The following is a 17788-nucleotide window of genomic DNA, read 5'->3' on the forward strand; positions in this document are numbered from 1 at the left end:
AATAGCAATAGTCACGCATAGCAAATGGGACACCCTGTATAGACTTAGCGACACAAAAAAACATTCTTTACAAGGGATTTTTCCTAATTAGTATTTTATTTTTCTCCCGGCATCCTCGACGTTTCGTAATTAGTCGGGAGCCGGGAAATTACCCGCAATTTGAAGGAACTTCTTCCTGTAACTATAGTTATTAAGTCGGCGAAATCTTAAATAAAGACCTGCTCTTAGCCCGACGACGATTGAGGCAATTAGACATTTTCGACAAGAGCATACCTACTTACTTCTTGGGAAGAAGTTTTCGAGAAGCCTCTTACCGTTTTACCCTGATGCTCCACGCTTTTCCCTGATCCCGCTAATCCTGTGTATCGCATCTATTAGCAAACTGGAAATTGGGATTTGCCCACAAATAAGACATTTTTAGGACGATTTTATAGATTTATTGTCTACCCAAGAACATTATCTTATCCTAAATAACCCTTAATGGTACCCCCATGTTAAGACGCTAAGAATTATATTCACCCTTTCGAAAGATCTTAAATACATGATAAATTTAAGCAATTCCCAACGTTTAATATAGGGTAACTTTAAAAAAATTATAAAAAAACACACTATAAACTAAGAAAATGTTGGACGGTTGCTTCAAAGGGAAAGAACACCTCAAAAATGGCCAACGTGCACTAAAAACGAAAAAAAAATTAAAATAAATAAAATATAAAGCAACCGAATCAATGAGCTTACCCCCTTCCACGGTCGGATAGCGCTTGGAGCCAAAAGCCAAGTCCCAAATAAGGGAGAATATGTAAATGATGGCCACCATTCCTGCTATAATGGCCGTCCATCTGAGTAACTCCAGGAAAACCTTCCTGAAAATCTGCATCGCACTATACTGGTAACCAGATTCAAGCCTTGAAGCATGATATTCATTAGCATTGTTTTTCTCCCCGTTCATGCAATCATCATCTGCGATCCTTTCAGCTCCACAATTATTGAATTCGGTTTTGTTCTCTTCGCAATCTTCACACGTCATGGTCATGTTGATTGTTGATGAAGCATTTGAGGCACCGTCAACGCTGAAGTGGAGGGTCTCATTGTTGGGGTTGATCGTTACGTTGTTGGACTCGAGGGTGGCGTTGTTGAAAATGTTGCTGTAGACTGTATCTGCAAGAAATAGTTAATATTTTAATTATCCCTGTAATTAATAGTGACGTTATGCTTGTACAAGGTGTCTGATAAATTAGGGTATTATAGATTATTTATTTAAAAAAAAAAAAATAGGTTAGGTTAAATTTTCCGTTGAAGATTTTTTTTGAATTTTGGCCATAAATTTAACATAAATATTCTTCGTTTTTTAACAAAATTTGGAGAAAAATCAACCTTTTTTTTAATTATGTCATTTAATTACTATCACCCTTTTCGAGATATTTACATTTAAAATGCATTTATAGCCTATTTGAATTGTTTTATTATACTTCGACTGAATAATAAAATACCAAAGGCAAATGATGAATATTTTCCAATTAATAAATTCCGTTATTTGTCTCAATACATTATAAACATTTTTTACAGAAAAATCGCCGAATTTCAATAAATAGCAGCATCAGTTAATATATTCAGCATTAATTGCTCTCCTGTGTTCAATATATTTTCGTATATAATAAACACATATACAAAAATCTAATGGGTTAGAGTCTGGACTTCTTGCGGGCCAAGGTCTTCGACTTCCACGTCCTATCCAGTTATAATTAGCATTAAGATTCTTTCTCAAGAAAATGCGCAGGATCAGAACCATAGAAAATCAGAAAGAAATAAATCTGACCTGAACAGGAGTAAACGAAAAGGATAAGCAAGAAAGAATTAAATGGACAGGAGTCAAATATCGAGAAATCATGTAATGTTACCCGTAGATACTGGAAAAAACAGGCAACCTGTACAAAATTTCGAGTACGCTAGCAATCCAAAGAAGATTTATACAAATTGGAACAAGCAGAAAAGAGAGTGATGCAAGCTGATCATGGAAACAAAAAAAGAACAACGATTTCATATGTGAATGATGTGTCATGTCCAGAACAACAGGACCAAACTGGATTAAAACAAAAACAGACATAAAGCCTGTAAATGAGGAAAAGATTAATAAGAAAACCTGCTAGAAAAAAATCCTAATGCACCTAGTAGTAAATAACCTAAAGGAGAATTAAATGAGAAGGCCTTTAAAGAAAAATCCAGAAAAACTACTGATCAAGTTAATTTAATAAGGCAGTGAAACATTTTGTTGAAGCAACTACAAAGTATGAAAAACATACTAATACCAGAAGATAATAAAACGACAAACTGCAAAGGGGGGAATCCATCCTGAAAAAAATGCATGCAAGCTCAGATCTCCAAACTGAAAAAAGAAAAAGGAAATATATAAAAAGTGCAAGATTAGAAACAAAACAGATCACACCAAAGAAACGAAAAATCGCAGACAAATAAACAGACTAACTTTTGTATTGATAACAGTGGCCCGCACGAAGTACCGACTTTAACCCATGAAATTAATTGTTTACAAAATACAATAAACACAAGAGAGCAATAAATGGTAAATATATGAAGTGCTGCTGAGTCATGACAGTTTTTCAGTAAATTTTAGAATATTGAGGCAAATGGAGGTCATGTCGAAAATTTACTGGCAAATACTCATCTACATCATTTATTCAACGTGTAATAAAAAAACAATTTAAATAGTCTGTGAATGTATTTTTTTTTTAAATGCTTTATAAACTTTAAATGTAAATATCTCGAACAGGATGAATCGTAGAATCGTAGCGAAATTTTGAAATTAAATTTTTTTTAAGCAGGAACTGTTTGCACAATGCACATTTTAAGTAAAAAATTAAATTAAAAAAATTTAAATTTTCACTAGTAAACTATGACATAATTTTTATAAAAATTAATTTTAAGATTTGCCATATAAAAAAAAATCATTTTCTAATTTTTTTTAAAAACGCGAAATAAATGCTAAATTTATGGCTTAAATTAAAAAAAAATACATAAAGTTTATCACCCTGTATACCTTTGACTTTCGCACTATTTTTTTTTTTAAGACACTTGCTGTTAATTTATTAACCATTATTTATGGAACGCCTTATACATATAATATGAATTGTTGTAGTTAAACCTTCTTAATCAGCTCTAAATTAAACTGTATTTATTAGTTAATTAATCCTGTAGGTATTAATCAATTTAACCCCAAAAATATATACTTACTGTTGGCATCAATGTACTGCTTCCGTACAGAAATCAAATCAACAACAGCATAAAGGGCATAGAAAACGCCAGCTACAACAATAATTGCCACGCCCCATTTAAGCCCTTCCATGACACATCTGATTCCACTACTGGAGCCTGCTTTAACCCGATTATTTGGAGGCGAAACGAACTCATCCTCCTGGCTTGGGATGGTGATGATCTGATCCAAATTCTCCTGAACCAGCTTCTTCTCCTGATCCAACGTCACCTGAGCCATTTCACTGTTATAGTTCGCGCTTCTCATTGCTTCGGTGTCAAATAGTTAACTGACTGTTATTTAGCTTGACAATCAATTGTTCTATAAAATAGATAAAGCTGCAATCAAAGCCATTAAAACAAAATGCAATCGCGTTTATTGTCAATGTTTCGCATTCCTTATGCAGGCGATTCGTAAATTCTCCAGACTTTTCGGTACCTTCTTATCGTTTTAATATTCCCGTGTCTGCAAGTAATCAATAAAATTGATTTGTTTTGTGCTGACATCAGTATAATGCCGATGGATTTAATCGGATATTTTTTCAAGGGCACAACGTTAGTTCGATCAACTGTTACTAGTTAAATTAAGTTTCAACTAAAATTGCAATAAAAATAATAATTTTACCATTTAATTAGCCGAAAAAAAAGGAGCAATAATATTGATAAGTTTTTTCAGACAATCCTGTATACTTACAGGGTCAATTAATAAATTAAATAATTAAATTGTAAGGAATGTCACATATATTTAAATTGTACATAAAATTTGAGGGAGCGCATGCCATAGTTTGATGAAACACTTTCTAAATAAAAAGTTAAAGAGAGGCCAATGTTTAACTGGTTATATCTCAATAGCATATGACCTCTAATTTCCTGTAGAATTCTGTAAATAATTCACTTCTGTGCATGTCTCTTACTAATCATTACCTTAGTTTTTAAGTTAGTTAAGGATGCTTAAATTTAATTTCTTGAATATTGTTTTTCTTTGGCACTGTAAGCATTAATAATAAAAAAAAAATGATTTGTCCGCCCTAGATCAATTAAAAAGCGAGTTAATCTTAAGCGGATTAAGTCACGACGGTGAAACTCAATAAAACTTAGGCAAAGAACGATTTGTCAACGGCACTGGCGTAAATCTACTTTCCAAATCCAGCCGTATTTCACGGTCTACTAAATAATCGCGTCCTCTACAGTAGATATCCAGATATGACACGTATTATTTCAATTTGATTCCTTTTTCTCACCCCATCTCGGGCTTTAACGCCCATTCCGTTTCCACACCATGATATACTGGCTGACTGTTGCTCGCGTTTCTCTCTAATTTATTAAGAGAGCGCTGCCTTTTTTTCCACTTGCATTCACCCATAAATCTACTGATTTATTTTCACGAATCGCCTGCTAATGAATTGCATAATTTACCCATTTACTTATATTAAGTTATTAATTGCTTTTGATTACACCCTGTGTGTGTGTGTTTTTTTGCTAGAATTTTTCTATTATTGCAAGCTCACTATGTGTGTCAAGTAATATAAAGTTAACTTATTTAACACTATAGACAGGGTGATTCATTAAGAATGGGCCATCTCTGAACTGGAGATGTTACACACCAAAATATGACGATTGAGGTTAACACGTCTTATACAAATGTTGCAGGTTTACGAAATATAGGGTATTGAAAGTTGGAATTTTCATTTGAAATTTCTTAATAATTTTGTGATTTTAAACAGGGCAATTTTATTTTATAATTTTGTGGTAAATTTTTAGCGTTATAGTCATTACGTTTTATTACGTTAGTCGTTACGTTTTAGCCATAACTGATTAGGCAAAAAAAGATGTAATTTATTGTAATTTTCCTAAGTAACAGGGTGTAACTAACGCCCTGTATAAATAATGCTAAATTCACCACAAAATTCGTAATTTTCATGTCAAAACAATACTGCTTAAAATCACAAATTTATTAAGAAATTTCAAATTAAAATTCCAACTTTAAATACGTAAGCTCAATCGCCATATTTTGGTGTGTAGTATCTACAGTTTACCATTCTTAATTATTTACCCTGTATATATGTATATTTTTCTTCTTCTTTGTATAAGCATAAAAAAAAACCCTAACCAAACTAGCCTCAGTACCTGTATAATTCCTCAACTGTAATAATCAAATGATAATAAGTCCTTATTCAGCGAAATCATGAGAGTGATTAAGTTCTTCGTATTTCATGTGCCGATATGTTTTTACCCCTATCCGGGTGAGTGCCCTTAATGACACCTCAAAAATAATGTCTCATAGGGGACCTTGGATACACTTCTACCTACCTTAAACAGCCATAAATATGTTTGCCCTGTTCATCTTAGCAACCCTTTATGACACCGCAGCGCAACCCTAAATGACCAAACAGATTTTTGATCGTGAACATTAGAAAGTGATTTTTTTATTTTGCCTTTTGGCTGCCTGAATGTAAAATATTGACGATGGATTTTTACGCTCAATTGATTCCGTTCCTTAATGGGATATCCCTTCTAGATAGTGCCATTTAAACCTTAAAATGCACCTATTTGACTGTGAAATTGTAATTAATTTATTGTTATTGCCTTAGTGCATTCGGATGCTTTTTCGAACGTTGGTTTCGTTTAAATGCGACGTATACAGGGCGTAAAAAAAAAATTAAGATGCCATTTTGTTCCGGTTATACCGGAAATCGTTGTATGTTAACTCGCTTATTTTAAATGGGGGTTTAAAGAACTGAAGGGCGATAATTCGTTCCATCCAGTTTAACAGGCGACTATATGGAACTAACGAGTCTTAAAAGCATTTTGGCTCGCGAAATTCTAATTCTCGTGCAGACTAAAGGCCCTCGGTAATTCTACTAAAAGTAAATAGGCCCATTTGAAAAAATATTTACTAAACGTATATGGATACGAGCGGTCATTAAAACCCTACCGAATTTTTTGCAAAATAAAGACATCCAAAGGTGGAATGCACCAAAGCAATACCGGGGTTACAACAATAAGCAAAGCAGTTATTCGTGAAACGTAGGGCAGGCGATTGATGTTGTGTCCAGTTGGCCCTAATTTAATTTACTGGCCAAGCCATCCATGACTTGCAACATCGCTCCTTTTGATGATTAACGTATTATTGATGTCCTGCTAGTGACTATATGCTTTAATATACAATGCGTTTTGTCTAAACAAAAGTCAGCCACTTTATCCAACAATATGTAACCAGATGTTCCATTAATAAATCTGTGAGATGAAATGGAGGTTTTTATGTCAAAAAATAACCACTTCCAAGAGGTCCAGATAATAATTTAGTAATAAAGCTTTTTAATTGTTTTGTGTAAATTTGACAATGGGATTAAACGCATTTTTTATTAGAAAAATTAAAATTTTTGTTTTTAGAAAGTTATTCAGCTTCAAAATGAAATTACAAGCCCAAAAAAGTATTTAATTTTTTTTTATAGGGACTCGGTTCACTTTTTAATTTTTTTTAAATAGAAAAAATCACTTCTTGGAATAAATTTGTATATTTTTGAAAATAAAATTAAATGCACTTTTAATTAAAAAAATAAAAATCCAGGGTCGTTTTTGTTTTTAAGGAGTTATTCAGCTTCAAAGTCAAAAATTGTAATTTTTTTTGAGACTCTGTTCACTTTTTTAATTTTTTAAAAATAGAAAAAATCACTTCTTGGAGTAGATTTATACATTTCTAAAAATGGAATTAAATGCACTTTTGACTTAAAAAATAAAAATCCAGGGTCGTTTTTGTTTTTAAGGAGTTATTCAGCTTCAAAGTGAAATTACAAGCCCAAAAATGTATTTAATTTTTTTTTTATTGAGACTCGGTTCACTTTTTAATTTTTTTTAAATAGAAAAAATCACTTCTTAGAATAAATTTGTATATTTTTGAAAATGAAATTAAATGCACTTTTGATTAAAAAAATAAAAATCCAGGGTCGTTTTTGTTTTTAAGGAGTTATTCAACTTCAAAGTCAAAAATTGTAATTTTTTTTTCTGAGACTCGGTTCACTTTTAAATTTTTTAAAAATAGACAAAATCACTTCTTGGCGTTGATTTGTATGTTTTTGAAAATAGAATTAGGGGCACTTTTGACTAAAAAAATAAAAATCTAGGGTCGTTTTTGTTTTTAAGGAGTTATTCAGCGTCAAAGTCAAAAATTGTAATTTTTTTTTTGAGACTCGGTTCAATTTTTTAATTTTTTAAAAATACAAAAAATCACTTCTTGGAGTAGATTGGTATATTTTTGAAAATGGAATTAAATGCACTTTTGATTAAAAAAATAAAAATCCAAGGTCGTTTTTGTTTTTAAGGAGTTATTCAGCTTCAAAGTGAAATTACAAGCCCAAAAATGTATTTAATTTTTTTTATAGGGACTCGGTTCACTTTTTCATTTTTTTTAAATAGAAAAAATGATTTCTTGGAATTGATTTGTATATTTTTATAAATGGAATTAAATGCACTTTTAATTAAAAAAATAAAAATCCAGGGTCGTTTTTGTTTTTAAAGAGTTATTCAGCTTCAAAGTCAAAAATTGTAATTTTTTTTTTGAGACACGGTTCACTTTTAATTTTTTAAAAATAGAAAAAATCACTTCTTGGCATTGATTTGTATGTTTCTGAAAATAGAATTAAGCGAACTTTTGACTAAAAAAATAAAAATCCAGGGTCGTTTTTGTTTTTAAGGAGTTATTCCACTTCAAAGTCAAAAATTGTAACTTTTTTTTCTGAGACTCGGTTCACTTTTTTAACTTTTTAAAAATAAAAAAAATCACTTGTTGGCATTGATTTGTATGTTTCTGAAAATAGAATTAAGGGCACTTTTGACTAAAAAAATAAAAATCCAGGGTCGTTTTTGTTTTTAAGGAGTTATTCAGCTTCAAAGTGAAATTACAAGCCCAAAAAAGTATTTAATTTTTTTTTATAGGGACTCGGTTCACTTTTTAATTTTTTTTAAATAGAAAAAATCACTTCTTGGAATAAATTTGTATATTTTTGAAAATAAAATTAAATGCACTTTTAATTAAAAAAATAAAAATCCAGGGTCGTTTTTGTTTTTAAGGAGTTATTCAACTTCAAAGTCAAAATTGTAATTTTTTTTCTGAGACTCGGTTCACTTTTAAATTTTTTAAAAATAGAAAAAATCACTTCTTGGCACTGATTTGTATGTTTTTGAAAATAGAATTAGGGGCACTTTTGACTGAAAAAATAAAAATCCAGGGTCGTTTTTGTTTTTAAGGAGTTATTCAGATTCAAATTGAGATTACAAGCCCAAAAAACTATTTAATTTTTTTTAATTGGGACTCGGTTCATTTTTAATTTTTTTTTAATAGAAAAAAATCATTTCTTGGAGTTGATTTGTACATTTCTAAAAATGGAATTAAATGCACTTTTGATTAAAAAAATAAAAATCCAGGGTCGTTTTTGTTTTTAGGGAGTTATTCAACTTCAAAGTCAAAAATTGTAATTTTTTTTGAGACTCGGTTCACTATTTTAGCTTTTTAAAAATAGAGAAAATCACTCCTTGGCGTTGATTTGTATGTTTTTGAAAATAGAATTAAGCGAACTTTTGACTAAAAAAATAAAAATCCAGGGTCGTTTTTGTTTTTAAGGAGTTATTCAACTTCAAAGTCAAAAATTGTAACTTTTTTTTCTGAGACTCGGCTCACTTTTTTAATTTTTAAAAAATAGAAAAAATCACTTTCTGGAATTGATTTGTCCATTTTTCAAAATGGAATTAAATGCGCTTTTGACTAAAAAAATAAAAATCTAGGGTCGTTTTTGTTTTAAGGAGTTATTCAGCTTCAAAGTGAGATTACAAGCACAAAAAAGTATTTAATTTTTTTTTATTGGGACCCGGCTCACTTTTTCATTTTTTTAAATAGAAAAAATCACTTCTTGGCGTTTATTTGTATGTTTTTGAAAATAGAATTAGGGGCACTTTTGACTAAAAAAATAAAAATCCAGGGTCGTTTTTGTTTTTAAGGAGTTATTCAGCTTCAAAGTCAAAAATTGTAATTTTTTTTGAGACTCTGTTCAATTTTTTAATTTTTTAAAAATAGAAAAAATCACTTCTTGGAGTAGATTTATACATTTCTAAAAATGGAATTAAATGCACTTTTGACTAAAAAAATAAAAATCCAGGGTCGTTTTTGTTTTTAAGGAGTTATTCAACTTCAAATTTAAAATTGTAATTTTTTTTTATTAGGACTCGATTCACTTTTTTAATTTTTTAAAAATAGAAAAAATTACTTCTTGGAGTTGATTTGTATATTTTTAAAAATGGAATTAAATGCACTTTTGACTAGAAAAATAAAAATCCAGCGTCATTTTTGTTTTTAAGGAGTTATTCAACTTCAAAATCAAAAATTCTATTTTTTTTTTGAGACTCGGTTCACTTTTTAATTTTTTTAAATAGAAAAAAATCATCTTTTGGAGTTGATTTATATATTTTTGAAAATGGAATTAAATGCACTTGTGTTTAAAAAAATAAAAATCCAGGGTCGTTTTTGTTTTTAAGGAATTATTCAACTTCAAAGTCAAAAATTGTTACTTTTTTTTCTGAGACTCGGTTCTCTGTTTAATTTTTTAAAAATAGAAAAAATCACTTCTTGGGGTTGATTTCTATGTTTTTAAAAATAGAATTAGGGACACTTTTGACTAAAAAAATAAAAATTCAGGGTCGCTTTTGTTTTTAAGGAGTTATTCAGCTTCAAAGTGAGATTACAAGCCCAAAAAAAGTATTCAATAATTATCTTAACTAAATTTACTATTTTAGTAATAATAATAATGATAATATAAAAACTAAATGGTTATTACATAAATCAAAACCCTTTACATTAATTACTTGATACAAAAACCAAATATCAGTTATCAAACGTCTGTCAAAAATTGATATAATATGAAAATGCTCTAGAACTGAACTGACACCTTAATATGAACTAAAGCGGGTTTTAAAAGAATGAAATCTTAAAAATCTCCAATCGGTCAATGTAAATTCCATACCGAGAGTTCCATATAATGCTACCAAAGTTCAATTTATTAGATGAATGATACAACTACTAGTAAATATCAATAATATTTTTTGAAAAAATTAAAAAAGTAAACGTGTTTCATGGCTATTTAAATTATGCATCAGACACGTAAATTTAGAAATAATTTTTTTAAATAAATCCCTTTTGCCAAAGCAGTATAACTATCAATTTATTTAAGTGAATGTAATAGGACCCTAAATTGTCATTTAAAAAAAAAAAGTCGTGCGGCATGATAAATGATAAAAAGATTGATGCAGCAATAAAAACAGGAGAAAAAGGTTTAAACTATAAAAGTAAGTAATGATGGGGTAACATGACAGGCTGTTATTTCTATAATTGTGAAGTTAGCGAAGTGTAAATCGTATTTGCCATCATGGAAGGCATTATCTGACATTTAGACTTCATTTATCACGAATGTTACAAAAGAGTCTCGATATTTTTTAGTGGCGTACGATAATGAAAGTTTCCGAGGCGAGTTAGCACGTGCTTAAAAAACGAGAGACCGTTTTCTGGTACTATGGCAATAAATTATAATTTCGAGATTTTTATTGGCCATAACACGAGTACGGCCGCTATATAATAAATATGCCGCTAACTCATATGTATAATAACAAAAAAATGTTCTTTGTAAAATAGGGAATTTGGTGTGGTGTGGCAATCTTTTTTAACGACTGAAAACATATAAAATTTTTATTAGCATTAAATGCGAATCAATTATACGTGTTTTTTGATTGTACTTAGGGTTATTTATTGCCTATTGTACACTTCGTTTTCTCGTAAAATCTGTTTCAACTCACAATGGTACTGTAAAACCTCATTCGACACGGTATTTATTTTCCCAATAAGTATCTTCGTTTCGCAATTCTTAAACGAATTTCCTTTGTTATCTTATATTGTTATTACTGGGGACACTCATCCAGTTTGCAAAATTCTTACCCAATCCACGTAGCGAGCAAAGCAAAAGGAATGTTCACGTGTTCGCAATGATCAGATCGAAATAAAAAAAAAACTTTTTCATATCCGGCTCCCTACGCATTGTTCTCGCAACTATATTACTGTCAAATTCGGCGAAAGGTGGAATTTATTACAATATTAACCTCGTAGCTAAAATATTGTGTCAATATTGTGATATATCGCTCCCCCAGGAAGATTTACTCAGATTGCGCCGCTATGTGCACCCGATAACCGAACAAAGTGCTTTCTAAATCAAGGGAAAATTTTTCCTAATAAAAGCGATGCTTCTTTGTTTTCAGAAATAATATTGACAAATGGCCGAGCCGATTATATTGGCCCTTTTTCTTTATACGAATAAGCTCAGATGACGTATTGCCGATTAGCAATTGCCAACGAATTTAGTTAGACTAAAGAAAAAAAACTTTTCGAATATTGATTAACGACTTTATGGCTCTTCTAATACAGGGTGAATATGAACGAAAAGAAGTGATTATAATTTAATTTTGATGGCACACTAGACACTATTTAGACATTTTTTTAAATTAAATTATTTATAAATGATTGGTATTAGTTTGGCTTCTGGTATTAGGGCCTGCCAGTTAACAGAAAATTGTTATTTTTGTATATTATTATAGGTTTATTTAAGTATAGAATATACAGATATCATATACTACTTTGTTTATAAAATGACAGCATTTAAAAAAATCGACACGGGATTTACATATCTAGTTTTTAAATTCGATTACCTCAAATATTTAATTAAATACTTCTGAAAAATCTTTTTTTTTCGTTCCTATTATCCATTCTAATAACGTTGTTTTTATACTAAATATTTATAAATAAAATTGTAACAAATTTAAACAAACTGTGTTCTTAATTTAAATATTGAATATAAATTTTCTGCAAAAACATTGTTTTTCAACAACACAACCCTTAACCCCCCACCCACCCCAAACATTTGCCCAGTAAGAAATTCTTTTGAAAAATCACCGGTTTTCATTTATTTTAGATATTCTATCGATGTGCTAAAAAAAAATTAATTTTTTCGCAAAAAAATTTTTTTTTCAAATTTTTCACCAAAAATTTGCCATTTTTTAAAAATCGTTCATAACTCCTTTATTTCGAAATTTACAAATAAAAGTTACTCTACATGATTTGTAGGATTTTTAAAAAGGAATGCAATGGTGAAAGAAAACATTTAATTTATATAACAGTTTTCGAGAAAATTAGGAAAAACTGTTAAGGGGTTTTTCCCAATTTTCTAAAAAACTATTTGATATAAAAAATATTTTTCTATTGCATTTGATGCGCATTGACATTTCAAATAACTTTTATTTTAACAGTTTTTTTCTCCTGCCGATAGTTTTCTAGAAAAAAAATAAAAACCAAAAAATTGAAAATTTTTTCATGGTTACCCCTTTGGATTTTTTGAGGCAGAAATTTTTAGGTATAACTTTTAATTGATGCATTTTCCAAAAAATTTTTATAAAGCTTTTTTGAAGGATTTTAGATGTTCTATCAACATACAAAAAAATATATTTTTTTCGAAAAAAAATTTTTTTTTTCAAATTTTTCACCAAAAATTTGCCAATTTTTTTAAAAATCGTTCATAACTCCTTTATTTTGAAATTTACGAATAAAAGTTACTCAACATGATTTGTAGGATTTTTAAAAAGGAATGCAATGGTGAAAGAAAACATTTAATTTATATAACAGTTTTCGAGAAAATTAGAAAAAACTGTTAAGGGGTTTTTCCCAATTTTCTAAAAAACTATTTGAGATAAAAAATATTTTTCTATTACATTTGATGCGCATTGACATTCCAAATAACTTTTATTATAAGAGTTTTTTTCTCCTGCCGATAGTTTTCTAGAAAAAAAATAAAAACCAAAAAATTAAAAAAAATTTTATGGTTACCCCTTTGGATTTTTTCAGGCAGAAATTTTTAGGTATAACTTTTAAGCGATGCATTTTCCAAAAAATTTTTATAAAGCTTTTTTGAACAATTTTAGATGTTCTATCAACGTACAAAAAAAATAATTTTTTTGAAAAAATTTATTTTTTTTCAAATTTTTCACCAAAAATTTGCCAATTTTTTAAAAATCGTCCATAACTCCTTTATTTTGAAATTTACGAATAAAAGTTACTCTACATGATTTGTAGGATTTTTAAAAAGGAATGCAATGGTGAAAGAAAACATTTAATTTATATAACAGTTTTCGAGAAAATTTGAAAAAACTGTTAAGGGGTTTCTCCCAATTTTCTAAAAAACTATTTGAGATAAAAAATATTCTTTTAATGCGTCGGATGCGCATTAAGAATCCAAACAACTTTTGTTTAAACAATTTTTTTTATAGCTAATATTTTTCTAGAAAAAAAATAAAAACCAAAAAAACTGAAATTTTCCCATGTAGAAATTATTGGGAAATTTGCTCACAACTTTTTTCTGGTGCATTTTTCGAAAAAGTTTTATTAAGCTTTTTTGAAGCATTTTGCATGATTTATTATCTTATCAAAAAAAAATATTAAAAAAAAATTCCAAAATTTTCCAAAAAACCTTCCGTAACTCAGTTATAATCCAATCTAATAAGCATTATTTTTGTATTAAATATTTATTAATATACATATATATAATTATATTAAATTTAAATAAACTACGTTATTATATTAAATATTAGCAACGAAAGCAGCTGTTATTCATGAGGATTATTTTGGAAAACAATGATTTTTAATAACAATTCCTTACTGGTAAGTTGTGCGGGGTGGGTGGGGGGGTAAGGGTAGGGTTAATCAAAAACGGTTTTTTACAGGAAATAATTGCCTGAGAAAAAAATGTTTTTTAAGCAAATTATAGTTGATAAAAAGATCTATAGTTTTTGTATTCGTACTTTTTTTATATAACCTTAAGTTTTTCGAGTAAAACGTGAAAAAACCCTATTTTATTTCTCGAAAATAAGGCGTCTCGCTATGAAAATTGTAGTAGTTGTGCCATTTTTTTTATCGAAATTCATAGAAGCTTTGGTTGTTGAAGCGTTGAAACGTCGATTTAACAAGTGCCAAAAAAAAATGCGATAGAACCACGAAAAGTGGATTTCTGATTCCTTTTTTACTATTAATGTTCATCTCAGAGCTAAGAATCATAGCCGATCATAATTAAATGATATTCATCATTTATAGTGATTGCAACTATGTAAGAAAAATAACATTTGAACGCGATCGTAAATGTAAGTGAGGAATGAAATGCGGTATAATCTCAAAAAGTGGTTTTCTGACCCCTTTTTTGCGATAAATGTCTATTTCATATTCAATAATCATGGCCGATCATACTAAAATGATATTCATCGTACCGATGAGTATATCTATGTAAGAAAAATAGATAATGCGATCGTAGATGTAAGTGAGACATGAAATGCGGTAGAATCTCAAAAAGTGGTTTTCTGACCCCTTTTTTGCGATAAGTGTCCATCTTACACTCAAGAATCATGGCCGATCATAGTGAAATGATGTTCATCGTTTGTAGTGAATATAAATATATCATAAAAATAACATTGCAATGCGATCATAGAGGTGAGTGAGGAATGAAATGTGGTAGAATGTCAAAAACTTCAATTTTGGCCTCTTTTTTGCGATAAATGTCTATCTCAAACCCAAGAATCCTCGCCGATCATAATAAAATGTTATTCTCCGTTCATAGTAAGTGTATTTGCGTAAAAAAATTAAACCTTAATGCGATTCTCGCTGTAAGTGAGACGTGAAATGCGGTAGAATCTCAATAAGTGGATTTCTGACCCCTTTGTTCTGATAAATGTCCATCTCACACTCAAGAATCATGGACGATCGTAGTGAAATGATTTTCATCGTTTGTAGTTATCATAACTATATAAAAAAATTAATATTTTATTATATAATATATCGATCGTAGACATGAGTGAAAAATGAAATGCGCCTAACCCCTTTTTTGCGATATATCTCCATCCAACATTCAAGAATCATTATACCGATCATAATGAAATAACATTCATCGTTTATAATGATTGTATCTGTGTAAGAAAAACAACACCTCAATGCAATCGTAGATGTGTGTGAGACATGATCAAAAAATGCATTTGAAGATTGTACGCGAAAAAAAAGTCTATTTATCTTATAATGAAGAATGTTAAAAATACCATAAACGTGTACTAAAACATGAAAATCTGATTACACAAAAAAAAAAATTACATAAAATTTTAGTGGGTTCATATAGCGGTGGGGCAATAAAAATGAAATGGACATGAACTGAGCGACGTAATAGAAAACTAAATATTAATGAGAGCGGTATTTTTTTTTATTGCCGAGAATGACACCGTACTTTTATTCGAAATGAATATACGAAATCTATTTATCTTGATTCGGTGCATTTCGTTCGAATGGTTTATTTTGCCTACACCCTATCATTACTGACATGATTTCCAGCTATTTCGAAACATTACTTTAATACTTTCAAGTAAAAATGTCGAGACACGAAAAGTATTGAATGGCAAAAGCACGCTATTTAAATGTCTACGAATATTAGCAAGTAATGTGCTATTATTCTGTTAAGCGACCGATAAGTATAATTTACTTCTTTGTCCTGGATTAAAAAAAAAAAAAACGAAATTTTATTACTTGGGAGAATTTATTAACGGAAATGCGACATAAACATATGGCGTAAAAATCCCACATAACTCTAAAACACCTAATCAAAGTCTAAAAATACGCGTTATAGGTGCGTTATGCCCTAAAACAAAACATTCATAACGTTTTTTCTGCGGTTACTAATCGCGTGACATTAGCTTAGAATGGGAGGCTTTTTATTAATCCGTTTCAGTCTTAAAATGGGACTGTAAAGTTTTTATTGGGATGCTTGTGACGACATACATTAATCTTAACTCCCGCCAGTTTAGTTCTGAATTTATTTATAATTTTATTATCTTCCATAAGTCTCTTTTTAAAATATTTAAACGTCACTTTAAATCACTGTATTAGGTTTTTTCGTTAGTAGTGATACACGTTCCTTTTTAGGGTTTTGAGACAGAATTTATTGTTTTCTATAGCTAAATGACCAAGGAATTGTCATAAAAATTACGGTAATTAAATGGTGCGTCTAGTCTCAGGGGGATTTATTATGTTGCTAAAATATACATATATTCAAGATAATGCAGGACCTAAGGGATTGCCAATTGTGACATTATTTAGATGACATTCTTTTGGGTGCAGACAGGGGTGAAACTACAGGATTGGTCATAGTAATAGATGATGTGTAATGGATGATTGGTATTGCACCAGTTGTTAAGGGATATAAAAATTTGGGTGTGATCTTTGAGAACAAGCTTAAATTCCGAAGTCATGTTCACCCTCGTGAAACACCATTCAATTTACTCTATGAAATAGCTAAAGCCATGACTCGAAGCTCATTTTCCTATAGTTCAGTTAAACTTCAATACATTATAGGTTAATTTGAAGATATCCATGAAGAATGCAATCAGAATAAAATGAAACAGCTCTTCATTGTTACAGTAGTTTACCTGTAGTTGGATAATTATTATTAAAATTGCCCTCCATCCAGTCCTTTGAACTACTCTTTTTCTATATCATGTTTGCGATACTGCTTAGTCCATAATAGCTCCTATATCTGAAATTAAATTTCACTAAATCTTCACTTCTTTACGGTGATATAAACAATTAAATTACAGTACTGTAAAAAAAATTAATAAATCCACATAACCTAAAAAATACAAACTCAAAGACACATGTCTCGTGCTTTGACGTTGGAAACGGTAAAGACGAATGCTTGCGCAGGATTAAATTGGAGTTGGCGCAGGTTGAAATTAAAGATGGCGCAAGCATCTAGATGTTGCCGTGTGTAATTTTATGAACTGAATTAAATACTTGCATAAATCAATGTTATTCACGCACATGCTTCTGCCCTCATCCAATCGGCGATGGACCAATCCATCAATGATTGGATAGGTTGGTTCAATCGCAACTGATTGATAATTTTTGGATGGGGCCAATTTTTGGCCCCTTTAAGAAAATCAAAAATAATATCTTTACTAATTAGTCAGAATACAGAAAGCTAGGCTTTGCTTGTCAGTCTGGCATTGGATTCGGCACTATACGATGAAAGCGAGGTCATACGAATGTGATTAGTGATTCGTATTACTTGTACCAAATTTAAGCCATATATAAGATATTGGTCCATAGAAAAAAAAATATTTATACCGTTTACAAGAATTTATATTTGCAATAGTTGGGCAACAAAGAAAATAATAAAATATATATAAATTTATAATTTAATTGTATACATAAATATTTAAAGGCATAATAGGGTATAAGTATGAAAAAAATATACATATTATAATAAAACAATATTCATTTTAAAGCAATTGGAACATTTTTATAGTATTGCATCAATTACGATGAAATCATTAGGGTTTCTAATATAATAGGTGGTCATTAGACTAAAAATAATAAATTTATACAATCCTAACATTTCTTCTACTTGATAAT

At 29.7% G+C, this 17788-nt stretch overlaps 1 protein-coding gene across 1 annotated transcript; it reads right to left on the reverse strand.

Annotated features, from left to right (window-relative positions):
- Window positions 1–414: 414 nt before the first annotated feature.
- On the reverse strand, window positions 415–17011 carry LOC126748832 (uncharacterized). Its single transcript, XM_050458325.1, has 4 exons — window positions 16804–17011; window positions 3247–3586; window positions 739–1158; window positions 415–677 (listed from the first exon to the last, which is right to left on the reverse strand). The coding sequence occupies exons 2-4, from the start codon at window positions 3530–3532 to the stop codon at window positions 658–660; spliced, it is 726 nt and encodes a 241-aa protein (XP_050314282.1). The 5' UTR covers window positions 3533–3586; window positions 16804–17011; the 3' UTR covers window positions 415–657.
- Window positions 17012–17788: the final 777 nt, after the last annotated feature.

Source organism: Anthonomus grandis, chromosome 22 (genome assembly GCF_022605725.1).
Source record: "Anthonomus grandis grandis chromosome 22, icAntGran1.3, whole genome shotgun sequence".
In the NCBI taxonomy this organism is placed as follows: domain Eukaryota; kingdom Metazoa; phylum Arthropoda; class Insecta; order Coleoptera; family Curculionidae; genus Anthonomus; species Anthonomus grandis.

Excerpts from the sequence above, each read along its gene's own strand:
- LOC126748832 (XM_050458325.1), bottom strand. The coding sequence starts at position 3,532 with ATGAGAAGCGCGAACTATAACAGTGAAATGGCTCAGGTGACGTTGGAT. Across the intron at positions 1,159-3,246 it reads GCAGTACATTGATGCCAACA|ATACAGTCTACAGCAACATT; the intron begins GTAAGTATATAT and ends TATTTCTTGCAG. Across the intron at positions 678-738 it reads CTATCCGACCGTGGAAGGGG|TGCACGTTGGCCATTTTTGA; the intron begins GTAAGCTCATTG and ends TTTCGTTTTTAG.